This window comes from Ixodes scapularis, unplaced genomic scaffold, assembly GCF_016920785.2.
Source record: "Ixodes scapularis isolate PalLabHiFi unplaced genomic scaffold, ASM1692078v2 PGA_scaffold1__304_contigs__length_218370807, whole genome shotgun sequence".
NCBI classification, from domain to species: Eukaryota; Metazoa; Arthropoda; class Arachnida; order Ixodida; family Ixodidae; genus Ixodes; species Ixodes scapularis.
In genome coordinates this window covers 175,434,172-175,461,938 of record NW_024609846.1, presented here as the reverse complement: position 1 = coordinate 175,461,938, position 27,767 = coordinate 175,434,172, and the positions used below count along the sequence as shown (strand labels likewise).

The 27,767-nt window shown below is 43.0% G+C and overlaps 1 protein-coding gene across 1 annotated transcript in view; it reads right to left on the bottom strand.

Moving 5' to 3' along the window:
- Positions 1–27,767, bottom strand: part of LOC8029178 (segment polarity protein dishevelled homolog DVL-3) — a 46,629-nt gene that overhangs the window by 17,160 nt on the left and 1,702 nt on the right. Inside the window, exons 3-10 of the mRNA XM_029989630.4 lie at positions 9,557–9,681; positions 7,919–7,992; positions 7,202–7,261; positions 6,918–7,041; positions 5,800–5,890; positions 3,296–3,365; positions 2,570–2,657; positions 400–528 (exon numbers count right to left, since the gene is read on the bottom strand). Coding sequence (XP_029845490.2) covers positions 400–528; positions 2,570–2,657; positions 3,296–3,365; positions 5,800–5,890; positions 6,918–7,041; positions 7,202–7,261; positions 7,919–7,992; positions 9,557–9,681 — 761 coding nt within the window. The remainder of the gene's footprint in view (positions 1–399; positions 529–2,569; positions 2,658–3,295; positions 3,366–5,799; positions 5,891–6,917; positions 7,042–7,201; positions 7,262–7,918; positions 7,993–9,556; positions 9,682–27,767) is intronic.

Below are 27,767 nucleotides of genomic sequence, written 5' to 3'. Positions count from 1 at the left end.
ACGTGCATGCACCTCTTCTTTGAAAACATTGCCCATAATTTTTTTTCTCAAATGCCACCCCACATACAATTTGACCATGAAATGTCTCCAATCTTACTAAATAACACACAGCTCTTTACTTCGTAGCTTCAATAAAGAAGCGAAAGTTAGCACAATGCAATCCCGCTCCCCCCCCACTGGCAGTGCAGTCCGCCATGGGTCGCATGTGCTACGACATCAGGCCCTGGGAGAGTGTCAACAAAGTGGGCACTTTTTGCTGACACACTCTTTTAGTAGAACTATTTCACTGACGCTCTCTCCCACAGCCCTGCTGGGGCATGACCAATGTGAGCAAAGGCTCACGGAGGTTTTCCATGCAAAGCTATCACCTTAAAAGAGAGAGTAGCAAAAGAGACTGACCCAGGCTTCTGGACGGTCTCCCTGAGAACACGAACTGCGTCGTCGTTGCTCATGTTCTCAAAGTTGATGTCGTTCACCTGCAGAATCATGTCTCCGGGCTCGATGCGGCCGTCCAGGGCCACCGCACCCCTAGTGGCAAAGGGGGAAAGCAAGCGTTGGTCAAGATGCGCGTGCAGTCACGGCGAGCCGAGTTGTGGCGTTACGTCAAGGTTGCAGCCCCTTGGCAGTGTCTCAGATTGTCCACCCATTTATGTGCAAGGATGCATCGATTTTGGAACAAAACGGCACTTGGAAGTATTAAGGGGAGGCCATTCCTGAAAGGGTCAACCTTCGAAGAAATTTACCAATGTCAGTTGCCCAGCCTATTCATACTGCAAAGTTAAATGGCACAACAAATTTCAATTTTGAGCAAAACTAAGTAGCATTAATAAAGCCTATTGCACGGATTAAACACTAGATACCTATGGGTAGAGATAAATTTTTGTTCGCGAACCAAGCATGAGAGTGCACTAAACTAAACTTGTAACAGTTGGGGTGTATTCGCACGACAGAGTTTCTCCCCAAGGAGAGCATTAATAAACGTTGTCGCGTTTTGAGGTTACATGTCCCGCACCACGGACGTTCGTCAATCCCCCGAGCTCGCGGGAGGCCGCAGAAAATATTCTATCGGCCCACAGAATTCCCGTCACCCCATGAGAGCGGCCGGGGGAAGGATTACGATCCACAGCATGGAAGTGTGGAGTGCCTTTCTTTCGTACCTAGCTCTCGTTCCATGAGCCCCCGAAGGTCGCCAGCAGCGTCGACGAAAACAAAGACTCCGCCAGCTCAGCTACGTGAGACTCCGTCGTGCGAATGCTTACTCTAAATTTCCGCACCAACCCGTCCTCCTCGCAGCTATGAGACGTACCCAGCTTCCTTCGGAGATGAGTACCTCTCGTGCGAATACACCTTTAAGGAACCCGACAGACGGCACCAAACGGCTACCAGCGCTGCTCGGCGACTGCGCACCACTTGCCTAAGGCATGAGCGATCACCAGCAGATTTCGACGTTCGTTGGAGTGCGACTAAGCCAGGACCCGGCTCTTCAAATAAATGTTGTTGGTAATGCAGGAGCCAGCCTTTCTTCCTGCGCTACAGCTTCATTTCTCCCTCACAATGTCATCCTTTTTTGACAAACATAAGAAAATGTTGTAAAACAAATACCTTACTTCAACAAATTTCGCTACAGAAAAAAAAGCAAACACGTCATGCATGCAACTAAATCCATCTAAGAAAAGAAAAAAGATTCAAGATGCAAACTTGGGAAAAATAAGTTTACCAGTTTAAACAGTGCTCCTTTCTCAAAAGCACGAACCATCTTATTGAAGCCTGTCATAGTCACAGAAAAGAAGAGAATGGCCAACCTCTCAACCTTCAGCACAGTTACCACCTTTTGTTGTGTTTTGCCAGCACATGTACGTTCCAAGGCTCAGGAGATACCAAAGCGTTACCGAAGGACGAGGCGGGATGACTGAAGCGGGACGACTGAAGCTCCTCCCTGCCGTCATGGGCTAACAAAGCCATTACACTTATTTTTGCATTAATTAGACAGTAATTCAGGTTTAAAACCCTGGTCTAGTCCTCGCACTTTAATCTCTCGTGCCTACGGACCGCAGGTTGGCATGTTCCCAACTCGTCCAAAGTACCCACAGTCCAACGAGGGCCGACGGCGGCGCAGGTGCCGTACAACTCAGATTTCTGTTGCACGTCAAAACTGCCCCCGGGTAACCTAAATAAATCTCCGTTTTTCGTGCCGAGATATCTCTGTGGTCCCGGGGGCTATGGCATCTCAATCACCAACACTTCATTTCTAGTGGGCTAGCAAAGAGTTAGAGGATGTCAATTATGGATTCGTACGACGGAATCAAACAAGAAAGCTTCGTCCCGTTTCAACACCGAAGAACGAAGCTACCTCACGGGGTACAAACATCATAAACATGAGCCTATAGACATTGCCCGCACCATTTCTGCCACTGAATCGCCGGTATGTGAAAACGTTTTTGGTTATGTATGTAACATCGCTGCATTTGAGTCACTCCAAAAGAGAGGCTTCAGAAATAGAAGGTTGTCCCATTCTAGCACAAACACTAAAAAGAAGAGGCTAGGGAACTGATAAGACAGATCGGCTCACCCCTTCATGATGGAACCAACGTAGATGCCCCCGTCTCCTCCTTTGTTTGACTGGCCCACAATGCTGATGCCAAGGAAGTTCACCGTGTCTGGACACGCAAACAAGAAGACGCACATAAGATGTCTAGGTAGTGGGCCTTGCGTGCTTTAGGTCAATGCATAGTTATGCCTAGAGGAACTGAATTCTCCCGCAGTACTGGGTTTAATTTGAACAGCTGGGAATAAAAGTTGAGCTCCAAACCAAAAGGCATGCCTGCAGTCACACTATCAGACACAGCCACTGTAAAGATAAGGGCATTCATGAATCCATGACTCCTCATATTTCTGCTAAGTGATAGTGTTTTGTGGCTAAACTACAATTTAATAGTGTTTCACCACTTTGCAGTACAAATAGAGATCAAACCAACAATGGCCAAGAATTTCCCATTATTCTTGCACTGCGTATGCTATAATTGACAGAGAAGTGTGTACTCCACATTTCTCTTTAGAAGATATATTGTTCTGTTCTTTTTTTATGTTATTCATATCTTGGGAAAAAGCAAGATGTGTATTTTACAACAACTAGAACATAAAGTGACACGAGCTATACACAAATCAGCCACCAGCAGTTTTAGTCCATCGGGACATACATGTAAAATGTCTAAAATTTACTCCACAAACCTATCCAAGCTCTTGCTTATGTTCCAAAGCCCCATTTTGAAAGTCATTGTGACCAACTGGTACCTACCCAAGTTTAAGGTGACTGTGATGATGTTGAGAGAGAGGGTGCTGTCAGTGATGCTGCTGATTGACGATGTCTGGAAAGGACACAGCTCAATCACCCGCATGCAAGACAACTTGCTCATTAGAATAGATATACGAGGGGCGTTCATAAAGTTTGTATTATCGGCACAAAAAATTGAAAAAAACGGAACAAAACAGGCATCAACATGAGCGCGCGTCCCTCTAGTTTCCGCACAGTATAAACATTTCATGCTATAGTAGCTCGGAACACCGCTAGGGAATCGAAACAAAAATAGCACCGCCCGTTGGTGCATGCAGTGATCCGTTTTTTTTGGTTTTTTTTTTGCATTTGAAGGGAAGCAATGTTAAGATTATTCATTCCAGTCTGGAAGCATAGTATGGGGACAAAGCCCAAGTTTATGACACTGATTAAGGGGGAACACTGTTTCTAGAGCTTTTTTTGTATAACTTGTGATTCAATTCAAATGTAATTTACATGGCTTCTTTGCCATTACAATCTGACTACAGCTATGTACTTGGTTTTGATGTAACCCAGGGCCGTAACCAGAGGGGGAGTTAGGGGGTTCTGACCCCCCCCCCGAAATTTTTTTTCTGGGTACGGCCCTGGTCGGTGCACTTACAGCCAGCCGATTTTAATCTCCACCTCTGCGCACACGCAGTGGCACCGGTCGGCTACCGGGTACCAAACCGGGACCAATTCTCCGGTTTGCTGTAACTCTCCATTATATGCCACCGATGCACATGATTCATTGGCAAAAATAAGACAATAGACATTTTCAAAATGGCCGCCGTTGTCCCCGAAAACCCCCCCCCGAAATTCTTTTCTGGGTACGGCCCTGAACCTAATTAGTTTTTATAAGATTAAAAATTTAATTTGCAAAGATTAAAAATTTAATTTGCAAAGATTATGGGCAGGGTTAAGACAAATTGAAATGCTGAAGTAAGAAAATAAACATATAGCAGTGAACTAAGAGGTATGCGGAATCCAATAAGGTATAAATGAAAGCTCTAGGATGATTTATAAACTTTTTAGCACACTTTTGAACTTTCCAGTTTCAAAAATCACTTTTTGCAGGATGCCTAAAAGGCATCTACAAAAAGCCTGACAGCCTATTTAATATACTTGTACCCCTTATTGCATATGTCACGCATACAGCTAGCAGAGAAAGAAAAAGATGTGAAAATTAGATATGTACAAGTGAAAATATGGCTTCCATAAAATAGTAAAGGATGTAAAGAGTTCACTCAGAAATAATATTTTTAAAAATACACAGACCCATTTTACTTTGTTTCCAGGACAGTACTTCAAGATAAGAGAGACTTATTTAACGAAAATCATTCAGGACAAGACGATAAGTGCTTGCCAAACTTCAAAAAGACACATTTTTAAAAATGTGCTTGCTTAGTAAAATTTTGCCTCGAAAAGCAGTGTCTCCCCTTAAATGGGGCAGGCGCTTCCAGTGTGGCCAAATAAGAGGAAAGCATTTCAAGGATGGTGACCAAGTGATTGATGAAGTGGAGCGATTCCTGGACACTCCAAACGAGGAGTTCTATAACAATGGCCTCCAGCATGTGGTGCATCGCTGGAAAAGGTGTGTAACTTTTGGTGGCGAACATGTAGAGAAAGTCTCAACTCCTGCTAGAGTTTGATTGCTGAATTTCTATTCCTTCGTGACAATAATACAAACTTTATGAACGCCCCTCGTATAATGACTTACAGGGACACTAACTTGAGTTACAGAACCAAAAATGAGTCCTCCTAACCTGCCCACCCCACCACAGAACTTTTCAAGCACAGTGCTGATGGATTTATGCAATCCAGTCTCCATAGATAGAACAAATGTGGTAGTAGAGTAGCAAAACTTGAAGCAAGAAAGCTGTTGCACATATGGGTGCAGTACCAGATTCGTTGATTTAAATGGTCGTTCCTGATCTAGCATGTCTCATGGCTACTACAGAGATGCAGCAAGCCAATGTGTAGGCCAAGCAACTGTGTTCTGGCACTGGCAGAAAATAAAAACAAACCAAGAAGCACTACTGAGCACAGCTATAGACCTCATAGTCTCCGCTCCACAAACAAACTCAATACAACCAAGCTAATTTTTTTCTTTCTGCTATACAAGGGTCGGTGTTTGTGAACATACCTTTTACACACCAATACTCAACTATGCTTTTCCAAAACAACAAGCTTATACAGCAATGGCTACTACGCAAAAGCAAGAGAAAGCTAGCAAAGCCATGACATCAATGCTTATAAAATATATAGATATTTTTTTCATATAGATGAGGGAGGAACATTTATTATCACAGCTGAAGTTTTTTTGCTCCTGATAAACCTGCCACACTAGGATAGTCCATTTGATCCTTACATTTTCCACCGCAAAAGAAAATAAGCAAAAAAGGAAAACCATGCTTGTTTATCCTAGCTGTACAAGTAGAAAACTAGCTATAAACAAAAGAAAAAAGCACAGAAGTGAAGGCACGCACCCTGCTCATAGGTGGCATCTTTTTCCGCCGTCGGCGCCTGTGGCGAGCGTAGATTCGAGACACACTGCTCTCTTCCGTCGTCGTCGAGATGCTACGACACAAACATGTCCATGTGTGAGTGCAGCCAAGGGATCGGACAGGGTTGCATATTCAGTTACGTAAAAAGTGGGCAAATCTATCGTAATATAGCTCATCCCTCTCTAAACTCTTTGGGGGTAAGCATGTTTGGCTCGAAAAAAAGAGCTCAAGCACAGCATAAGGTAATCATACTCGACAGTTTGGTGCCCATGACAACAAAGTGTGCATTAGCACGCACGACAGAGAAGACTTCTCCAGCCTCATGCACACGCACGGTTTTACAAAACACAAGTGCGCCAACAATCGGCTGCTTCACGAATGCGAGAGTGTTATTTGACAATCGGGAATTGTTTAATCACTCATCACGTACAATGGCGTGCCCTTACCTGCCGAAAACTTGCCAAGAAAAAAAAAAAAGAAACGCACCTTTGAAATTATTGTCCCTTCGTTACAAGTTTCAACGGGTGGACCGAGAAAAGGCTCGCCAATCTAATTGAAATTGTTACATGGTTCAAAGAAGAGCTCCATCTTTTCAGCATTCGAGTAATAAAGCCCATTCCCTAGAGCAGGAGTATTACAAAGGAACTACCTTAATAACCCGAGAGATAGCCCACTGAGAGCGAAAGAGAATCAGGTGAAAAGAAGAAGCTGACTTTCAATGTGCAATCAAAAAAAGCAAAAAAAAAAAAATTAGTTTGAGATTTTATGACTCACAAAACTTGTGAATGTAGAGACCAAAGACGACTGTCCTTCCCAGTCAACAATATTCGCTTACGTCCAGTTCTGGCTAAGTGCGACCGCCATTTCTGCCGAAGTCACCCTTGGCCAGGGCAGTGCAATTACTAAAAGTGGGCTATTATCTGTGTTTTTAAAAAATATCAAATCGTGCCAAAAATAGGGGGCAGGTCATCTTTCAGGGGTGGGGCACCTCTCGGGATGTTACCATAAGTCACAACAGAGCAGATAAGCACCGGTTGCGTTCCGCCATGGAAGTACACGACACTTTAAAAACGGTGAAAGGACAAGGGCGCAGCACTGACCGGCTCGTAGTCTCGTCCTCCGAATCCAGGAAGCTCGTGGTTTCAATGTCGCTGGTCGTGAGGACCGAGGGAGTCTCGTACTGTCTCACGCCATGGGCCCCTTTCGCGTGACCGTTGGACCTCCCTGCAACCGCCAATGAGCCGACAGATGAAGGCAGCGAGGAGTGTGACTGCTCAATGCTTTCTGGAATGCTTTTGCATTCTAGCATGTTAGAATTCATTCTGATCCTACACCGAATATGAAAGCATTCCGACTTACAAAGACTTGTACGACGTAAACCTACCATGGCCATCGTGGTAGTGTTTCTCCTTGTGGCGGCCTGCTCTGTGTCCGTGACGATGATCTGCGGAAATGGTTTACAGGCACCTTCGTCAGAGACTGAACGCAGCTTTACTGGGCGTTCTTGCCACGGAACAAAGGGCTCGCAGTTGCGCTTTAATGCCCGTGGCACCGCAGCCACAAAGACCGCGACGGATTGGCAGAAACTCTTAACCAACCTTCGTTTCGTTAAGTTTGCAAACTGAGAGGACGTGCAAACAAAGGAATCTCACTAACGAGTGAATTATGTTTGCCAATACAGTGTGTACCCGATCTGGATTTTCCCACAAGCAAAGGGTTTAAAAAGGCGGAACCTCAGAAAAGTTGCGAGACATGGGGGCCACAAACATACCGGCATATTCTAACATTAACACCGCAGTGAGTGAAGCTATAGAGAAAACTTGTGCAAGGATGCCTCAGGTCGAATGTCCTAACAATATTTTCTACAAGGAGCATTGCAAGCAAAGAAAGCACGCCCGTTTTCATACAGCATGAGCACAAGCTCGCGTCACAGGCAAGGACATTACCGATTCAATTCTTGATTCTAATTCAAAGCAAAAGGAAATCGTTACCAGGAATAGCCGCACAACCCTAGTTTCAAATATGGCACAAAGAGCTGCTACGGGGCTATCGATAAGAAGGCACAGTTTAGTGGAGGAGTGCAAGCGAGCGAGCCTGTTACCTTTCCTAGAGCTGACCATCGACTCGGACTCCGTGAAGGTGGTGTCCCCGTCCCTACAGTCAAAAAGATTGGGGCTGTTAAGACAGCAAGGAGTTCGGGAAAGGAAAGAGGGGGGAAAAGAAAAGGGGCGAGGGTCAGGTCACAATTATGCAAAACCTATGGCACAACATTTCCAAATGCGCCCAACACACGAATCCTCGCTGGTGTCAACGATTCAACGTCACGTTTGACATTTGGACAAGACTGCAGCCGCTAAAGCATATGGCCAGCCAGCCTACCATATCCCACAAAGCGGAGGTGATTCTGGTTGATGGTGATCAAAGGAGAAATTATACATGGACTAAATTCATTGGCACATTATTATAGGATATAAAAGCGCAAAGAGCACACCTCGCAAAAGGGTCACATGTTAGGTGTTGCCGAATGAAGCTGGGCAACACTTTTATGATAAAGGATCCACAGTTTTCTGTCATCCATCTAGATTGTTTCACAAGTATTTTTAACTTTGTAAAAATGCGCAAGAGCTACCTGTTGGAGATTGAGGAGATGGGCCGAACAAGCAGAATTTTTAGTACGTGAAAAGTATGTTCCGTAAATTGCAATGAGAAGTTACCATAATAAAAGGTTATATTGTGGCAACCAAGCGGTCATCGGTCATGTACCGATACAGATGCCGCACTAGGTACACTAGAATATCCCTAAACGAAACACATTAAGTGCAAAAATATTTGTTATATCGGCGCTCCATCTGGCAGTAGGCTGACAAAGTGAGAGCTGCAGAGACTATGCTACGACAAACAATATGAGCCATAACAGTCTTTGATGCTTCTCTGGTGTACCTGCCAATGTTTGAGAAAGCTTTGGCCCAGATTAGGGATGAAACACAAAAGTTAGATCCCATTCTATGAACTCTTTAGAAACAAACTACAGAGTAGAAGTAGAAAAAGGCGAGATTGAGTGTCGCAGCTTGTTATGTCCAGGGGGAGAGGGATACAACGCTTCTAAAAACAGCACAAGGACTGCGGCATTCCGTAATGAGAACAAAAGTGGGCTGCTAGACCAGCAACACTTGATCTGGCAGAACACAAAATACAGCTCAGTAATACTCCGGTTCAAACTCATTAAACCTAAACTAACTTAAAGCGTGTCATTATTTCTTTTCTTACATTGTGTATGGAAGGCATTATTACTGATTGTTTTCTAAATCTGTAACCTGCTGGAGCCCGAAAAAAAGACCTGCATCGTCTAAAATAAATAAAATTACAATGAGCCAACAGGGCACACCAACTGCCGCTTAAAAAAAAACTAAAAACACTGCACTTGCAAACTCAAAAAAAAAAAAGAAATTGCAGCACCACTTGACAAGGACAAGCTCCCGCTGGCTTTACATCGACCGCTCTTTCTATCCAAGCAGCAACAAAGACGACCGGTAGCCCGTGGTTGCCCGCAAGTAAGCGTGGGACCGTCTTTAATTCCTTAAAGAGGGGGGGGTCAAGCACGGCCGTGAACTCCCTTTGTTGTCCGAGAGCGCTCGGTTCGTCTCAAAAAGGTCCGGCCGAGTGACGGCGTCGTCTGCTCTCTCGTCATTAGGGGAAGCCAGAGAGAGTCTGCCAGAGAGAGGACGAAGAGTGCCCTTACTGGAAGGAGGGGGGCCGTCCATCCCCAGAACGTTCCGGAGCAAGCCGCGTCTCCAGGCGCTGCGAGGGCGTCTCAGTGCACTGCGACGCGTTGTCCGAGACATTGCTGCCTTCGGCCGTGACAAGCTGCACACAACACAACACCTCTGGTCACGACTAATGAAATAAAAAGAAAAATCGTTAACCCTACAGATTCGGAGCAATTGTGAAAGATTTATCGTGCAAATCAACAAGCAGGACCCAAGGGCCAGTAGCCCCGATAGAGTTGTTTCCTAAGACAAGACATATATCAAGGGGGACACTGGCTAGAGGTTCAACTTCTGAACTACTCAAGTGATCGGAATGAAATTTGCAGGGGAGATTTAACTTCAGATATAGGTGTAGTGTGCAAACTTTCAGCCCTCTAGGACAACTTTAAAAACCTGCATTAGAAGATGTGTCACTCTTTGTTAAGAAATCTATGATACGCAAATGAAGCTATTAAGCATCATTTTAACTGCTTGAGTATAAAGTGAGGGATGTGGGACTTCGGGCTATTGTTTTTATAACTCAGAGTGATTACCTCAAAATATGAAATGCATATCTGTCCTATGTAAATTTTTTAAAACAGTTTTTTCTCAATGAGGACTTGATGAAAAACAAAATAAAGTAGATAACCCGGTTCCCCAGTAAATTTCAGTTCAGAAATATCTTGATTATGGTATTGGAATAATTTTACCTTCGAACAAAAGATTCCTTCGTATGAAATTTGCAGCAAAAAGTGGAACTGAGAAAAATGAATTCAAACATTGAACTCCTTTACTTTGTTACTGCCTCACAATGTGGTGAAAATATTTTATATCAACATAACTATTTGGAGCATTGTTATAAAATTTAGTGTAAGGGTGTATAATTAGTTTCTAAAGCCTAAAACCTCAAAATTGAAAAAATAATTTTTTCAAAAAACTTTTAAACTCAGGTTTATGTCCCCCCCTTACAAAGAACATGTTGGGAAAGTTTTATTTTTGTTTATTATACGGGAATATGGAGTAGAGTTTGTTTCTGAATATGTATTCAACCACTGGTAGGAGTGCAGCGATGTGACTGGCCTAAGCCGTTTTGGAGCAGCTTTCGGAGCAGCCAAAACAGTGTTTTGGAGCAGCAAAAGTGGCCTTTGGAGCAGCCAAAACAGTGCTTTGGAGCAGCAAAAGGGGCTTTCGAAGCAGATATTCTTAAAAAAATAAAACTATTCGTTTAAAGTGCTGGACCCGCGAAGGGTACCTTGCTCGCCGAAATAAACGAATTATGGTCAAGTTCGACCACCTGGGAGACTTTCAAGATGTAATTGAAATGCCGATGACTTGACACATTTTGCAATGCTTCAGTTAAATGATACATATATATGTGCACACTGCAGATAGATAAGAACCAAACTACACATATTATAATTTATTTGAAAACGACCAGCTTAGTAGTAAATATCACAGCATTATGTTGACTAGTTATATAATATAATAAATGTAAGCAGTCTCCGACTGATGAAAGACGTAACAACTGCAGTGCAATGTAAAATTGTACACAAGAAAAGGGTGCATTACGACTAGCGGGAACTTTTTGCTTTTCGAAACTTTCTGCAAGGCTGCTGTAAGCTTTGCTTTGGCTTAGGCTAGTATAATGGGGAGGCACTCGCTTGATCGAATGACGTTTTAGCGAACGCCTAAGTTTTACCGAGTGACGCTTTAGCGAATAGTCGGACGCCGCGAAGCTGCGTTTTCGGGTGAGCCAAGTCGGCTCACATTTTTGTAATGAGGGGGGTGGGTTAAACCTGTGCCCCCGTTATTCACTAAAACGTCAATTCGCTCAAATGTCGCTGTTCGCTAAAACATCATTCGCTCATGTGATACGGACCCACGTGAAACCATAGATTGTAAGCGTTCCGGCTGGTGCCTCTGTCGTGCAATCATATTCGCATGCACGTGAGGGCAACTCCGGCAGGCTTGCAGGTACACGCGCTTCGTCGCGCGAGCGAAACGGCTGTTCGATCAAAACCGAAACCATGCCTCTCCGCTCCGTCGCCAACTGGTTGCCAAAAATGTATGCAAAATGTAACCGCTCAGAATGCGACAAAAGACAGTCCAGTGCCGCGTGCTTGCCAGGCCGGCAGGCTAGGTACAAGCTAAACATACAGAATAAAAAGAACCTGGGCGCATCGATGCAGGACACCGTGAGTCAGGGTCACCGTGGTCAGGGTCAAAAAGTTCTTGGAGCGCTTTGTGCAACACCTGAACTCGAGACAAACAAGCGCGCTGTGCGGGTTCAGTGTGCAGACATTGCCTTCTTTGCTTTAGCTCACTTTTCTTTCACAACTTTCTTTCGCGACACATTTTTCACGTACCGGGGTCCCTCTCGAAAGAAAGCCCACCAAGAGAAACCTAGGTAATCAAAACTTCGACACAGCACTTAAGAGGAATTTTTTGTAGCAGCATATGTTTTAAACAGGAACAGGAATGTTGATGAACAAGCGGCGGTCCTTATGTTTCAGTTTAGGAAGCTCCATATCTGCAGCGTCGTGCAGACTGGCAGGCAAGGACAAAATATAGTTTTCACACGGCCGTTGATTTCGGAAGCGAGTGCTTCAGCTCAAAAAGTGACTCCCGCTGCGCAGAAACGTAGTTTCGTTTCACAGTCTGACGTCATGACTGGTAGCAAGGCCAGCACGCTAGCCGCGAGACGAAACTTACACGAGACGACGAGAGTGCGGAAAAAGAGGGCACGGCGGAAAAATACCATGCAAGACCAGATGGACGATTGACGCAGGGCACCTTGTGTCGGGCGGCCGCTTGCGCCACCTAGCTCACGCATACTCAATGACGGTACTTAGTTTAGTTTCGGTTTTGAAAGGCGACCAAAATTGGTCCTTTGGCGCAGGCTTGGCACAGATTACCCATATTTTGGCAAAATGTAGCAGGACGTAGCAGGGTTAGCCCCTTGGCGCAGTTTGACGCAATTGGGGCAGCAATCACATCACTGGGAGTGCGACACCCCACGGTCCAGAAATTCAGGACGTCCAACAGTGTTTTTAGATGGAAGGTAGTTTTTAGCAGCAGCACTAAATAACTTGGTAACCCTATGAACAATATATTTTGACTAGAGACTGCACCGAATTCAGATTTTTAACTTCAGATATCTTGCTGGGCAAGGAGAGCATATTGCTCGTCGACAACTACTGTTTTAGTAATGGTGAAAAACTATGGATCTTTGGTTTGCTGACGACACACAACGTGATTCGAGGTTCTGAAAAATGTTGACTCTTTCTTCTCGAGTGTGTAGACTGTCTTATTAGAAGGTAGACATGAGACCATATTTGGCGTCAAGTGTTTTATTCTACGCTGTCAGGGCTAGAGTAGCTTCCACAGTGCTGCAGCCCGGCTTCATACTCTGTCTCATCTGCACATGCCTTTGGCAGAGATGGAACGCTGCCAAAGCTACGCCATTAGCCTTGACAATGTGGCACAAAATAGCCATTGCTAAAGATAGTCTGTTTCCTTTCAGAAAGATGTCAGCCCCACATCTTGACAAACGAAATATAGACAAATATGGCAATGACTGATTTTTAAAATTTAGGCAATGTTGTCAAAAGTAACACAGCCCAAGCATTGCTTCCTGATGTGAAGTGCACACTTGTTTGGTTTCGAGTTGTATCATTAATTGTAGGAGTGAGGGTGTAAACTTTCAGAGAGATCTAGGCAGAGTAATATGTAATGCTATAACTGGATAATGTGACAAGTTGAAGGCTAGCTGAAATTAGGTCAGGTAAGAATTAGGCTGTTATCTTCATTGCCAACCAGTAAAAATACTCTGATCACTATGATTCCCCTATCAGGTATGCCTTTAGAATACTTTCAAATTTCGGCTTCAACAACTCTTGTAACACTTGTATGTTTCATCCGGACAATTTATATAACATGTTTACTGATAATGCAAACTACACCAACTTGACATAACAAATATTAACAATTTACTCAGACATTCAGGAGACGAAACATCTGATGTTTACTGTTGTGCATATTAAAACTATATATAACATAATTTAGAAATATTACATAAATATTGTCCAAGAAAGTAAAATTCCCATCCTTCCTTAAAGTTTGTATTTGCTTTCTTAAGACCCATTCACACACATGCCACCTCTTAGATCAGAGTGCCTTGAAACCTCTTAATATCTCTTACGAAGAGAGGATACACTGGCGCCATCTATTGGGTAGCAGTGCAGATCTACTGGGTAGCAGTTTAGATCTGAACCCCAAGTCTTAACATGGATACGTAATTTTCTTGACTCGCGAATGCAGCACACAGTCTTAAATGGGTGCAAATCTGATTTAATTAATGTCATATCTGGCGTGCCCCAGGACACAGTCCTTGGGCTTCTTCTTTTTCTAATATTTATTAATAACCTTCCAAATTCTATTTCTTCTCGCATACATATTTTTGCAGACTACTGTGTTCTATATCGCGAGGTCACTTCACCTAATGACCGCAAACTCATCCAAAAGGATCTAGATAATGTCTCTTAGTGGTGTGACAATTGGTAGATGCCACTAAATAAATCTAAATGCAATTTAATCCACTTTTCTTGTAAAAGAGTCCCTCCCTCCTTCCAGTATGTGCTGGGCGACGAGATCATCAAACAAGTCGATTGGTATAAATATCTCGATGTCCTACTAACTTCCAATATGATATGGATTAATCCCCTTAACACAATTTCTTCGAACGCAGTAAGGACCCTTGGCTGCATCCGGCGTTGCCTGAATACTGCTCCTCCAAAGCTTAGGAAACTTGCATATGAAACCTTCATTCGCCCAAAATTGGAATATGCTTCTACAATATGGAATCCCCACCAAAATTACTAGATCACCCAACATGAAGCAATTTAAAACCGAGCAACCTGCTATATTTTATCAAACTATGACTATAAAAACAGTGTCTCTGCTATGAAAATGAGCCTAAATTTATCTACTCTGGAGGTACGCTGCAAGGTTGCACGTCTTTGCTTCCTCTCTAAACTTTCCCACTATCATCTCACCGTTCGAAGCTCATTCCTGCGCACTCTCGCACGGTCGTCTCGTTGCCTCAACAACACTTACAAATTTAAACGTATATCGGGTTCCAGTAATGCCTTTAACAAATCCTTTCTCCCACTCACCATTGTGGACTGAAACAATGTTCCAGAATCGCTCATTACAATAACTGACCCTGTGGTTTTCAAAAGCTTCATCATGTATTTTTCCACACCAAATTAGGTTTTTCTAGCTACGTTGCATGAGTGCATGTTGTTATGTATTTTTATGTTGTTTTTTTTTAATTTCAGGTATAATTTCTTGTGTTGCCCCCTCCTTATGTAATGTCCTCGAAAGAGGACCCTTAAGGATTAATAAATGAAATGAAATGAAATGAAATGAAACTTGGTGGTCCGGCATGTTTTCTATTTCTCTCGCACATTATACCTTCTTCCTCAGCTCGAAAAACTTTTGTCATCGTTATAAACGAGCCTTTCTCATAGGTATTACGCACATTTGACCTCAGAAATCTCGCAAAACCTTCGATCTTGTGAAATGTAGTTCCAGGGTCACCGCATAGATGGCGCCAGCGCGCAAGTGTGTTCTCTTGGATGAAGAAAGAATAAACAATTAAAACAGGGACAACACAACTACATCTTTCATGTAAATCATGAAAGATGTAGTTGTGTTGTCCCTGTTTTAATTGTTTATTCTTTCTTCATCCATGACTTAAACCAACACGCTCTTCTACTAAGCATGTGTTCTCTTGTCCTGAGAAATTTCAAGAGGTTTCAACAGGTCTCGTCTCTTTCGTTCGTACTCGGTTGAAAGCGTGAGAATGGGCCTTTAGTCCCTTCGGAACACTGCCTGCAACACCTATGGTAAAACTCAGTAAAAAAAGAAAAACAAAAGTAAAAATATTTGTATGATTTGATTTGAAATAAAAATTGAATTGAATTGAAACTAGCATTATGTCTATTTAGAGTAGGAATGCTTACTTATTATGGCAAAGGCTCTTCGATTTCACTTAGATTCCACAAAATTCAAGTAGTAAAAGTAAGGGGAAGAACCAAATTTATGGAAAGATATGGGTCAAAAAACATCAAAACTTTTCCTCAAAATGTGATTTCGGGTTTTAGAGTCTTATCTTTATATCTTAGTATGAAATAATAAAGACCGAATGTAATCGCGAAATTGGTCAAGTATGCATTTGAAGAACTCCCGGCGACCGAGAAAGACATAAATTTGACATTTTCGTGTGTGTGGCTTTTCAAATTGTGATGACACCCACCACCATCACATTTATTTTGAGAAGTATGCCTAGCCTTCTCCTCTCTCTCGCATTTTTCTTAGCTTCAATTTCTCACTAAAAATTAATAACAAAAAGTTTGTTTGTTTTCACCGCAGAAAGGTGTCACTCCATGTCTACGGTAATATTCAAACTCGTCTTTCTCTTTCTGCAATGTTGGGACATCTTCACACTTTGCACACATTAATTCTTGCTCTTAATATTATCCTGTCACAACCAAATTTGACATGCATATGCTTGAGGATATGTAGAAAGCAACTATCAAAGTTTGGTTAAAATGAGTGATTTTACGTTTATGCAAACCTTAAAAATTGCTAACGCTTAGAAAATGATTTTTTTTAAAAATTATTTTAAAATAAAAAAGGTCTCGCACATATTATTTTGTTGTTCATTGCCCTCAATAGTTTAAAAGAAGCGAATTACCTTTTGTTTTTGGCAATTTTAAGTGTGTTGCCATGCCCAACGTGTGTGCAAGAACATCCTTTATTATGCGTGCGCATTGCATTTAGAACACAAAAAAATTGGGGGACGATTATATTGCGTGATGTGTTTAGGCAGCAGCAGCTTTTTCGTTTATTTTCGTTTAAGCTCACACCGTCCCCAAATTTGGCGGGGAAACTCTACTAGTGACATAAATTTGTCCGCTAAATTTAGCAGAGAACCTCTATTTGGCTGTGAGTCCCATGACCATAGGCGTGCACACGGGGGCGAGGCGGAGGGAGGGGGGGGGGGGGGGGGGGGAACGAGGGAGCCATAGCCTCCTCGACTATGGGGAAGAATGCAAAAGCTGTCAAGTTCTTTTTTCTTTTTTAACTGAAAAATAGTTTTAGTTCTGTTGCTTGCAGCCCCTGGCTTTACATTTCCTGCTGACAAGACTGCGGCAGAGCATTTCCTCATGCATTGTTGCATATCAAAAGTATACTAACCTTTAAAGGGGCCCTGCAATCATATTTAAGCGTCTACCTTTTTTGCGGTTTCCACGTCTCTTGGGGTTCGGGCAAGCCAGCGGGCACGGAGAGAGTAACTAAATATCAGTGCGTCATATTTTAACCGGACAACGCGGAAACCTCCTCCACTGACGAGGGTGACCCATGGTACAGAAAGCGCGCAAAATGTGACGTATTTGGTCCTGGGCTTACTACTGGTCAGAGCCGCTAAAAGCTTCTTTTTGGTCGAAATACAAAAGATAAGCGGCGCGAACCGTTTCAATTATTTATAAAAGTAGTTTTTGTTCAGTATTTTAGATCAGAAAAGAAACAAATGCAGTTTATAAAGTACGGAAACAAGAAATGACCCGTCGTCATACCCGCCCCCAAGCGGTGGAAAAGGAGGCGCATACTAGAAAGGAGTAGTGGGATCAGGCGCCGACGCGAAAAGGTCTCGGATGTGCGCGGCGGCGCTGCGGTCGTATGGACAGGAGGATCCAACCATTTCCGAAGGCCTTTGGCGAGCAGCTTTGTCTTGCGCTTTGGTCGTTTCGCAATATGGCAGCGCGAAGTGGCTCCCATTCTGAACTGATCTTTACCCCGTGTTTACTGTCGTTTGTGGCCAATGAAGTGTCATGCCGAATTAGTGTTTAGTCGCACAGCAAATGCAATGAAAGCCGCTCTGGCTGCTTGCTGCATACAGCCGATCCAAAACATGCTTTAGTGGCGCCATCTCGTGCCGTCGACACAAAGTGCAGCAGCCGTGAGCGCTCGATGAGTTCACTACCCTTCCTCTAGTTCACGGCCACTCAAGCAACCAAGGACGTCATGAGGGAGGTTATTTTTTTCTTGTTTTTTTAATTCTAATTTGCTTATAACTTTTAAAATAAAGCGAATTTCGAGAAAAGAAAAGTTTCACTAAGTTACTTTGTTAAGTGTGCTCAGGTTCGGTGCAAATTAAAAACCAGTAAAAAAGTCCTTGCAGGGCCCCTTTAAGGTCTGAAGATTTAAGTTTCTCAGCTCAGTATTTGATGGCAACTTTGCCTTTCACCCCCATATAAAAGCACTAAAACGGAGGTGTCAGAATAAGCTGAAAACACTCAAAATCCATTGACATTGTCACCCAACTGACCACTGTAGCATTTCGAATATCCCCCATGGCTAGTCTCTGTGCCAAATCAAATTAATGGTTGCTTGATAAATGGTGTTTTTTTTTCTTAGTGCAATGCACTTTCTAGGACTTCGTAGGCTTCCTCTATAAATACTCATTCTGTCATTGAAACAAAAGCGGTTCCCAAAATAGGCCCTCTGTCAAGATGTACATATAGCATGCAATCTGACCTTTTCAAAATATAACAAGAGCGAATTGTTTTTTCCATTATTAAAAAAAACAGAAATTTATGGAGTTTAAATGGCTTTATGGGACCCACATCAGTTTCTTCAAACATGGAGTTGAAGACACTGGACATGCCACGATAGGGCATTCTTTCAGATCGGTGAAACAAATAAACCCAAATGCATCCTTTTCTCACAGCTGAAATGCTCGGGTTGGTACCGACCGTAAACCACATAATCAGACATAACTACGAAAAATTTGTGATTTGTACGCTTCACTCACTCCACTTCTTGCGTTTAAATTTGCGATCACGCAAAACCATTTTTTTTTGTTACTCAGCACAATGTCAAAAGATGCGCCTTAAATAGTAAAATAGGTTTTTATTTCTGCTGCGTTCCCAAGCGCACTGGAGTAGGCGGTAAAGAGAAAGCCGACCAAGCCGCAAGTACCCGCGTAGATAGCGTAAGAGACGTCAATAGCATCCCAGTCACAAACTGAGGAGCCTTTCTATCAAAACAAATAAAACATTCACCTGAATCGGACTCTGATCCCCGGTATAAGCTTCGTTTTCAATAACTCATCTTAAATAAATGAGGCAGCAGAAAACATTGAAACCCTTGCGGGAAGTTATCTCGGGTCGGAGGGGGAGTAACCATACACAGCTGACACAGAGAGCAACCTACGTGCGAACAGCAACCTAGGTGTGAACAAGGCGCGAAAACCCTATATTGCAGGGGTGGCCAGGCTTGACCCGGCCCAGGAGCCACAGACAAAACCACGAAACTTCCAAGAGCCGCGGGGGGGGGGGGGGGGGGGGGGGCAAACTTTTGTCTAGAGCAGTAAACGAAACTCAAACTACTTTAAATCTATCCGAGTCAAAAGCAGTTCTGCTGTACGTAAGGTAGTAGTTGCACAAGACTACCAAACCGCAACCTATCTTTTGATTTAAAACGAGTTCCATTTAGTTTTTTTTGGGAAATGCTCGTATGACCGGGAGAAAGGCGGGGAAAGGGGGGGGGGAGGAGAGGGAGCTGAGAGCCGCACTCTAACACGCAAAGAGCCGCAGCTTGGCCACCCCTGCTATACTGCCTCGCTATTATGGCTTCCACGAAATTTCATCCGAAAGGGTGCGCACATTTTCTTATTTTATTTCATGAGCGTGTACCATTCTATAGGAATCTTGTTAACTGTAAACCTTTTGTTCTTTATAAGCGAGCATTTTTTTTTTTTTTTTTTCAAAAGCGCATAGTAACTTTTTTAAAAGCATCTTTGAAGTCAGTTTTAGGTAAATTAAATATTGTAAAAACTTTCTATATTATTTTGGTATACTTTTCGTGTGATACTAATTTTTTTTTTTTTTTTAAGCACAATGGTTTTTGATGTTGACACAGCAGAAAACCTAAAATTCTATTTTATCAATCTTTTATTCCACTTTTTTTGTCCTATACTCATCTGATTGCTAAAAAATATGAAAAATAAAAACGTACAAAGACTTGAAAGAATAAAACATCGAGGACATCGAGAAGTCCTGTTTCCGTCCCCATTCACAATGTTTTCAAGTCTTCGTATCTATTAACCAACACGCTCGTTTTCAGTTATAAAAACATCAAGTACAAAAAGAGTGTTATGCAGCATCCACCACGAGGAAGGTAAAGGGCGGAAAACAATACCAACTAGTAACAACATTTATTAATGCGAAAGCATCATTTATCCCATGGAGCGGAGCCGGCAGCATCGGCGGTGGGTCACATGCATCAATTTTTTCTGCTAAATTTAGCGGGGAAATAATTTTTCATGCTTATTATGCCGTTGCAAAACCAGTGGGACAGGCCCGTAACAGCTACCTCTATAAAACAAGCTTTATCGAAACACATCAGATGTATAAAAAGTAGATCAAGCACTACAAACTGAAAATTTCATTCAGTTATAGTAAACAATGAAGAAAAATGTTTCCCCCTACCTCAGGATCTGGGATTTTCTAGAGTATGCTTTTGTACGAAAATATGTGCCAATTCATTTCAGTCAGATCAAACTCTAAGCACAATTTTCAAACTAGAATGGTTTTGCTAATTTTTTGTGCAGTAATTAGTGGCCATGGAGATTTTTTATTTTTTTTTTTGTCAAAACTATATTTTGCTGCAACAAGCACTTGACATACACTCTCTTTCCATAAATATAGGAGCTAGTTTATTACAAATTTTAGAACCACCCCGTCAGCTAACTATCAAAGACCGCCAACACAGCTTCAGCCATCGATACAATCAACTTTAAAAAGCCCCTCTAGCGCATTGCAACGTAGTTAAAGTGACCAAGCATCTTGATCCAAAGCAAGACAGCCCTGCTTTTCTGGCTTTGGTACCAATGTCCCACCGGCCGGGTTGTAGGAATGTGTCTGGTCCCACTTTTTTCAAAGAAGCCCGAGCTCGCATGCAACTCCAAGTCGCATGTCAGACACGCAAGTGATGGCGCCAATGCTTGCACCAGTGACGTTCTAGCAGCAGTATGCCTTCTTAACCACACACACACTTGCCATAGTTTATTTTATAATTAAATGCTGGAGTCGTTGGCTAAATTCTCTGGCAAAGATATAGACAGAGTTTGAGTTTGAAAGCATAATCCGAAAGATGATTTTTCGTGAATACACTTCACATGCAGCAACTGCTCAAGGTTGAATTTCTAAATTTAGTTATCATCATCATTAAAATTGCAATCTTCTTGCACTGTTCGGACACAATGTTATGCGTTAATAATGTCTTCTTATTTCATTAATTTCCATCCTAAACGCCACCTTAAAGGCATTAAAGGGGGGGGGGGGGGGTTAATACAATAAATTAATGAATAAACGCAATAATCTAGAATAACACAAAGTAGAAGTTATACAAAATATAATACAACTGAAAGAGTACGCACAAAACATGGATTTGAAGAGCATTTAAAATTAAAAACTGTTGAGTTGTTGATGGTAACTATACACTCCGTGCGACGCGACCGGTGCGCCGCCACGCAGCCGTTACTGAAGGTAGGCAGTGAGAATTCCAGCGAAACGAAATCACGCGGTATACATTGGTACGCATTAAGTCGTAGTAGTGCGGTTGCGCTGGGTTGACAGCATGAACTGCTGCGTCGTTAAGTGCTTCAATAATTATGCGTTGTATCTCGTGGGGATAAAGTTTCACCGTTGTTCAACTCGCCGACGTTTTGTGTGACAGTGACAAGGCTGGACCCGTGCCGCATGACGCAAAAAATTTGGTCCCCCGATCATGTCTGCCACTGTGTTGATATTCTACACCGCCATGTTGCGCTCTGCGTTTGTTTTCGTACCAGTAACGCCTACATACGTTAGAACCAATGGGACGAACTGAGATGCCATCTCACACTCGCAGGTATGCAGTGCCCATTTCGTTGGAGGAATTCCCCCCAAAGAAATTTTGTCCCCATTGTATGTGTCGACGATATTTCCAAACATTCATGAAGAAAGATTTGGACGGTACAACAAGTGAGAAATATGAATCTAAGGGAAATTATAATCAAACTCAGAATCACTGGAGAATTGATGTTTGAGTATGGAAGTTTATGAGGTGTGCTTTCTTTTTTGATCAACGTCTTTTTGGATGTGGAAATGCCGACAGCCCGAGTCCTGCAGATAACAACTTTCATTTCGGCTTTGGAGCCACCTAATGTAAAGTTGTTAGAATTGGAAGGACAGTCCACTGGTCCCTTCCTACCTGTAAAGTCAGCACCTCCCATGTCGAGTGGTGCTCTATTGACAATCCTTGACGGTCAAAACCGGCTCCCATTCAGTTACGCCGCCCAAACTAACTTTTCACCTGGTTTTGTTTTGCCACCTCTGTTTAGTATAATAATAAGTGTTGTGCCAAGTTACTGTCATGACCAATCACCTGCGTGCCCAAATCTGCCCTCCGCACACCCCAGTTATAACACAACATTTTGGGTCCAATATTGGATATCCCGTACAGCTTTATTACTTCGAAACATAACTTTCACACCTGCTATCCTAATTAAACTTGGCACACTTAGTGCACAAACTTAGTGAACATCTCACTCGCCTCCAAATGTTCAAGCAGTCCTACTGTTTTAGCGACGAGCGAAACAAATTTCCTACACAGTGGTGAACACACTTTCCTTTTATGAACATCTCACTCGCCTCCAAATATCATTGTCCCAGTAGTCCTACGTTTACAGCGGCAAGCCAAACAGATTTTCCACTGAGAGCAGTTACGGCGGAGGCCATCCTGCTTTTCGGAAAATTGCTCCAACCCCTTTTTCGACCGTGACTATAAAATGACTCCTATTAACGACTCAAACTCAATATATAAAGCGGAGAACAGCTAGATGGCCTTCTTAGGTCTTCCCCAGCCCTCATGCAACGTCACCCTCAACGTATCGGCTAAAAAAGCCAAACTTCCGTCCGTGCGAGCTTTCGCCGCCACAGCTTCACATGCCCAAAAGGCGCCACAGGCTGCTAAACGCGCCTCACTGTCGAACGCCAGCTCCTCCGGTAGCGGCGCTACACGCGTTTTTCAAAGCGCCCCCTATAGTTCCCGCACGGAGCGTATATATGATGGTAGCTGGTTCCATTCAGAAATGGCGAGGGGAAGAAATTATTCATTAAAAGCATTAGTTTTAACGAAAATTTGTTTGATAGCACAGGAGTTATTTAGGCGGGAAGATATTCTTTCTGGGGGTGATACTAAAGAGTTTTTGAGGTCTGAGCAAAAGTTATGGATTTTGTGAAGGAGGCAGAGTCGGGAAAGTTTCCTTCGTTAGTGCAAGGGGGTTAATCCGAGTTTATTTTTCAAGGCAGAAACACTGGTGAAATGATTGTATGATGACAAGATGAAACGAACGGCTTGATTTTGCACCATTCTAAAGTGTCAACGAGGTATGATTGATGGGGGTTCTAAATAGCTGCAGAATACTCTAGTTTAGGTTTAACATAAGTTTCATTAGCCATTTTTCTAACATGTAGAAGGGCATTTCATAGGGTCTGTCGGATGAATCCAAGAGTCTTGGATGCTTCTGCAAAAATGGTTGCAATATGGGTTTCCCAAGAAAGGCTAGAAGTTAATCTGATGCGAACATATTTGTTTGTATGTTTAAACGGGTTCAATCACTTCGTTGTCTATGGTATACTGATATGCAATCAAGGACTGCTTTCTGATAAATTGAAATAATTTACACCTTAAAGGGGGACACTGGCTAGAGGTTGGACTTCTGAACTACTCAAGTGATTGGAATGAAATTTGCAGGGGAGATTTAACTTGAGACGCAGCCATACTGTGCAAACTTTCAGCTCTCCAGGACAACTTTACATACCTGCATAAGAAGATGTGTCACTTTTTGTTAAGAAATCTATGATATGCAAATGAAGCTACTAAGCATCCTTTTAATTGCTTGAATAGAAAGTGGGGGATGTCGGACTTCAGGTTATCTAGTTTTTATGACTCAAATGTAAATATTTCAGGAAGAGTGATTACCTCAAAATATGAGATGCATATCTGTCCTATGTCAATTTTTGAAAACATAGCTTTTGTCAATGAGGACTTCAACTTAAAACAAAATAAAGTAGATAGCCCAATTCCCCAGTAAATTTCAGTTCAGAAACATCTAGATTGTGGTATCAAAAAAATTTTACCTTCGAACAAAAGATTGCTTTGTATGAAATTTGCAGCAAAAAGTGGAACTGAGAAAAATGCATTTCAACATTGAACTATGTTACTTTGTTACTGCCTTAAAATGTGCTGAAAATATTTTGTATCAACATAACTATTTGGTGCATAGTTATGAAATTTAGTGTAAGGGTGTATAATTAGTTTCTAAAACCAAAAACCTCAAAGATGAAAAATTAGTTTTATTTATTTAGAGACCGTTTTCCACACCAGTGGCCAATTTCCTCGTGACAGTAGTTGTTTACTTATGCAATCTTGTTATATATGATACAATTATCTGCAAAAAGCTGTATTTTGAAGGGAATTTTTTTATGGACGATCGTTAATGGTAGATTAAGAAAAGCAGGGGTCCCAGAACGGAACCCTGCAGAACCCCTGACATAACACTTGTTAGTCTCGATTTGTGATCATTAGTGACGGTGTATTGAATGCGAGGTGCAAGAAAATGAGCAAGCCAGGGGTCTAATCGTAGATATGATAGCTTAGAGAGAAGATGTTGATCAGGAACATGGTCAAAGGCTTTTGAGAAGTCCAGAAATATGGCGTCAGTTTGAACATGACATTCAAGGTTAGTAGGTAACTCGTGAAGAAATTCGCACAGCTGCGTCTCAAAGATAAACCCTTGTGGAAGCCATGATGTCTGAAGAGAAAATTGTTCGTAGACAGGTGAGTCATGATGTGTGAATACGAGATATGCTCTAGAAGTTTAGATGATGTGGATGTTAAGGGGATGGGACGATGGATGCTGTAGACCGAATGCCCTGCTTGCAGATTGGAACAATCCTACCGATCTTCCAATCAGAAGGCAGACAGCTTTCGGAGAGTGGCTGGTTGAAGATGAGATTAAGAAGTTTGCTGGAAATAGCAGCTGTATATTTAAGAATGTTTACATTGATATTGTCAGGGCCTGCTGGGGAATAAAGTTAAGCTCCTCAATAAGCTTAATTATTCCAGTTCTGTTTACAGAAATTGGGGACATAATAACATAACACCCTTCAGGTTGGGTTGGAATATTAGCTGGGGGTCCCTTTGTGAATACGGAAGAGAAGTAGTCATTTCAGACATCAGCACAGTCACTTTCCCTGACTTGATCACTGTTGTGGTCTTTCAGATTCCTGGGAGTGGTTTTGGGTGACATAAGTTTCCACAATTTTGTCGGACTATTGCACAAAATTGTCGGTAAGCTTTCAAAAAAAATTTTTCATTTCGATGATTTAACGTTTTTTGTGTAGTTTCCAAGTGCAGTGTAGTACGAGTCCCAAGCACATGATATGTTGGTTCACTTTGCCTTTGCGAAAAGCAATTTTATTATACCATGGGTTGGACGAGTCGGTGCGAATTTGAATAATAGGCACATACGCTAGCATCAAGTCAGTAATCTAATTCCTTTTATGTCTTTAAAAGGATACTTCAACGAAATTTGAAATATACCCGTCGTGCTCAGAAATAGGTTGAATATGATCCACAATATCCGTAAATGACAATCGCACGTTTCTATTTTGAGCCCAATTGTATTTTTCGTTATAAATGGCCCATGCTGGCAAACGCTTGCACAGCAGCCAGCGGAGAGCGGAGAGCACGTCACATCCGCAGCAATCATGACGTAATTTGTCTCGGGACCTTTCGTCCGGACGCAACGGATGCTGCAAGCTATCCCAGCCAATCCTGCTCCGTGGATGTAGCCCATGATACGCTTTCCGCGCATCGCTGTGCCCCCTCTCCAAGGTCACGTGATATTCACACTGCTTTGGATAAGCCCCGATGGCTCGTAGCATACGCTGAAAGCAGCCGAAGCACAGCAGCGATTCGGCCACTGCACTATTAATTGGGGTTGTGTGGATATTTATACAGCGTGTAGTTGGTCAGTCATTTCAAAGTTGCGATGAGTCACTCGCTGTAGGTGAGTAATCTAGCCAGTGCAGTACAACCGCTAGCCTGGGGTCTTTAACGTGCACCACGCAGAAGTGATACATGACCACACGCTGGTACGATGCTCATCCAGATCGAAACGGGCAGAGGTGGAAATCGAACCCAGGATTCCTGGGTTCTGCAAAGCGAGCTTTCGTTACACACTCCAAGCTGGTGTGCACTAGCCCACTCGGCCAGTGATTCCCTTCGGGCCACCCCAAATAACCCCAAAGCTGTTGTCACAGAATGCAACTATTTTTCTCTATTTTGGAGTTTTTGTGAGGGAGTGCATACGGTTGTCGGTCACCTCTTGCCACGCGGGTTGGGCGGGAGAGCTAGGGCCATCGGCTGGTGCTATTTCGCAACCCGTAGCTAATTAGGAACCGCAGGAGAGGTCCCCTCTCGAGCAGGGTGTGGCGGAAGGTTTTGTTCCCAACTCCGGCGGTTTCTTCTTTTCTTTTTGTTGTTTTGTCAAGAAAAGAAATGAAAAAGTGAGGACCTTGGCTTGGTTCCGAGCCGAGAGAAGGCAGTGCACGCCGAGACGGAACCGGTGGGTGGACGCGAGACGAAAGTTGGGAGCGACAGTGGGTGCGGCGGAAGGCGAAACGCGGGAAGAGCTCGGGGCGGCTCTACAGTCGCCCAAGTGTGTGTGCTCATGGATGAGTGTGGTGCCGAGGGGCATCGCACGGAGCATCCAAGCACACACAGACTTCCCCGTTTCGACCAGCGTCGCAAAGGGCCCGCGTCACCCACACCATTCTCCAGACCCAGGTTCGCATCACTCACCCTCGCAGAATTGGATAACATTTAGAGCTATTATTGTGTTATACCATTTTTTTTTGTTTCTTTGCTCGTGTCTAGCGTCCAGTGTGGATAACACCTTTAAACCGTTGCTGTGCCGGTTATTTTTTTAAGTGTGAGTAGCGCCTGCGCGCTAAAGAAAGCAGCGTGTCCGCCCACCAGGGCGTGGGCCTATCATCCAATCAGCAGTCCTAACCCAATTATAAATTTTTTTACATGGGGATAATCTGGATCTTTTATTTTTTCGAACCTGTGACAGCTGTCTTGGTACGAATTTTGAGTGACAGGTAATAATCTTCTATAATCTTGTAGAAGGACAATAGCAACTTCCGGGACACACAAAAAAGAGAGTTTTCGGAAGAAAACAGTTCCTCCTTCAGCTCTTCTCTTGTCGTGGCCAGAGGCGAGACAGCTACCGTCACTGCCTGCCAAGTTTCTTAGACGGGCATTACAAACGAGGCAGTAGCGACATCCACCAGGTGCTCTTTGCTAATTGTTTGATTCGTTTTAAAATTCATTTTCGTGTCTTTTTCAACAAGAGATTGGTGTGTCTGATGTGATAATGCTCCACTGAACACGAACAGACCTCGCTGCAGTATGTCTTTAAATGGAATTAAGAATGGACCTCAATTGCTCAAACCATTTTGTGGCAAAGAATGATCTACTACAAACCAGCACCAAGTGTTCAGCTATCATTGTCACCATCATGGGGGACCACATGAAAATATTGCATCCCCAATAGACCCTTTATGGAACTGAAATGATGGATAGTTAATGCACAGCCACCATTCATTGGTCTCATCGCTTCCAGCATGAAGTCCATGATAGGATACGAGTTTGGGCCTAGCACTGATGCAGCATTCAGGTGGAATGCATTGCGACCAGAGTTAACTTTGAATACTGATAAAGATCTCATGTCCAATGCATACTTATAGCACATGACCAACTAATGACAACTGCACATCATCTATGCATCATTTCTAAATTTTGAAAAGGGTCTATTGGCTGCTGCTGCTTCGAACATATCCGATGTTGGAGTTCCTCGCCCGTTTCGAGCCAGACTCGACTCTAGCAACTTGTATTGCTGCGAGCCTTAGAAAAGACTTTAGGCACATCACCCTGCGATCTCCCTTTAACTGGCCAGCAAGAGGAGTGAGTGGTATCATGCTCCAATGACTTGACAGCTTTTATCTTTCACTGGGAGTG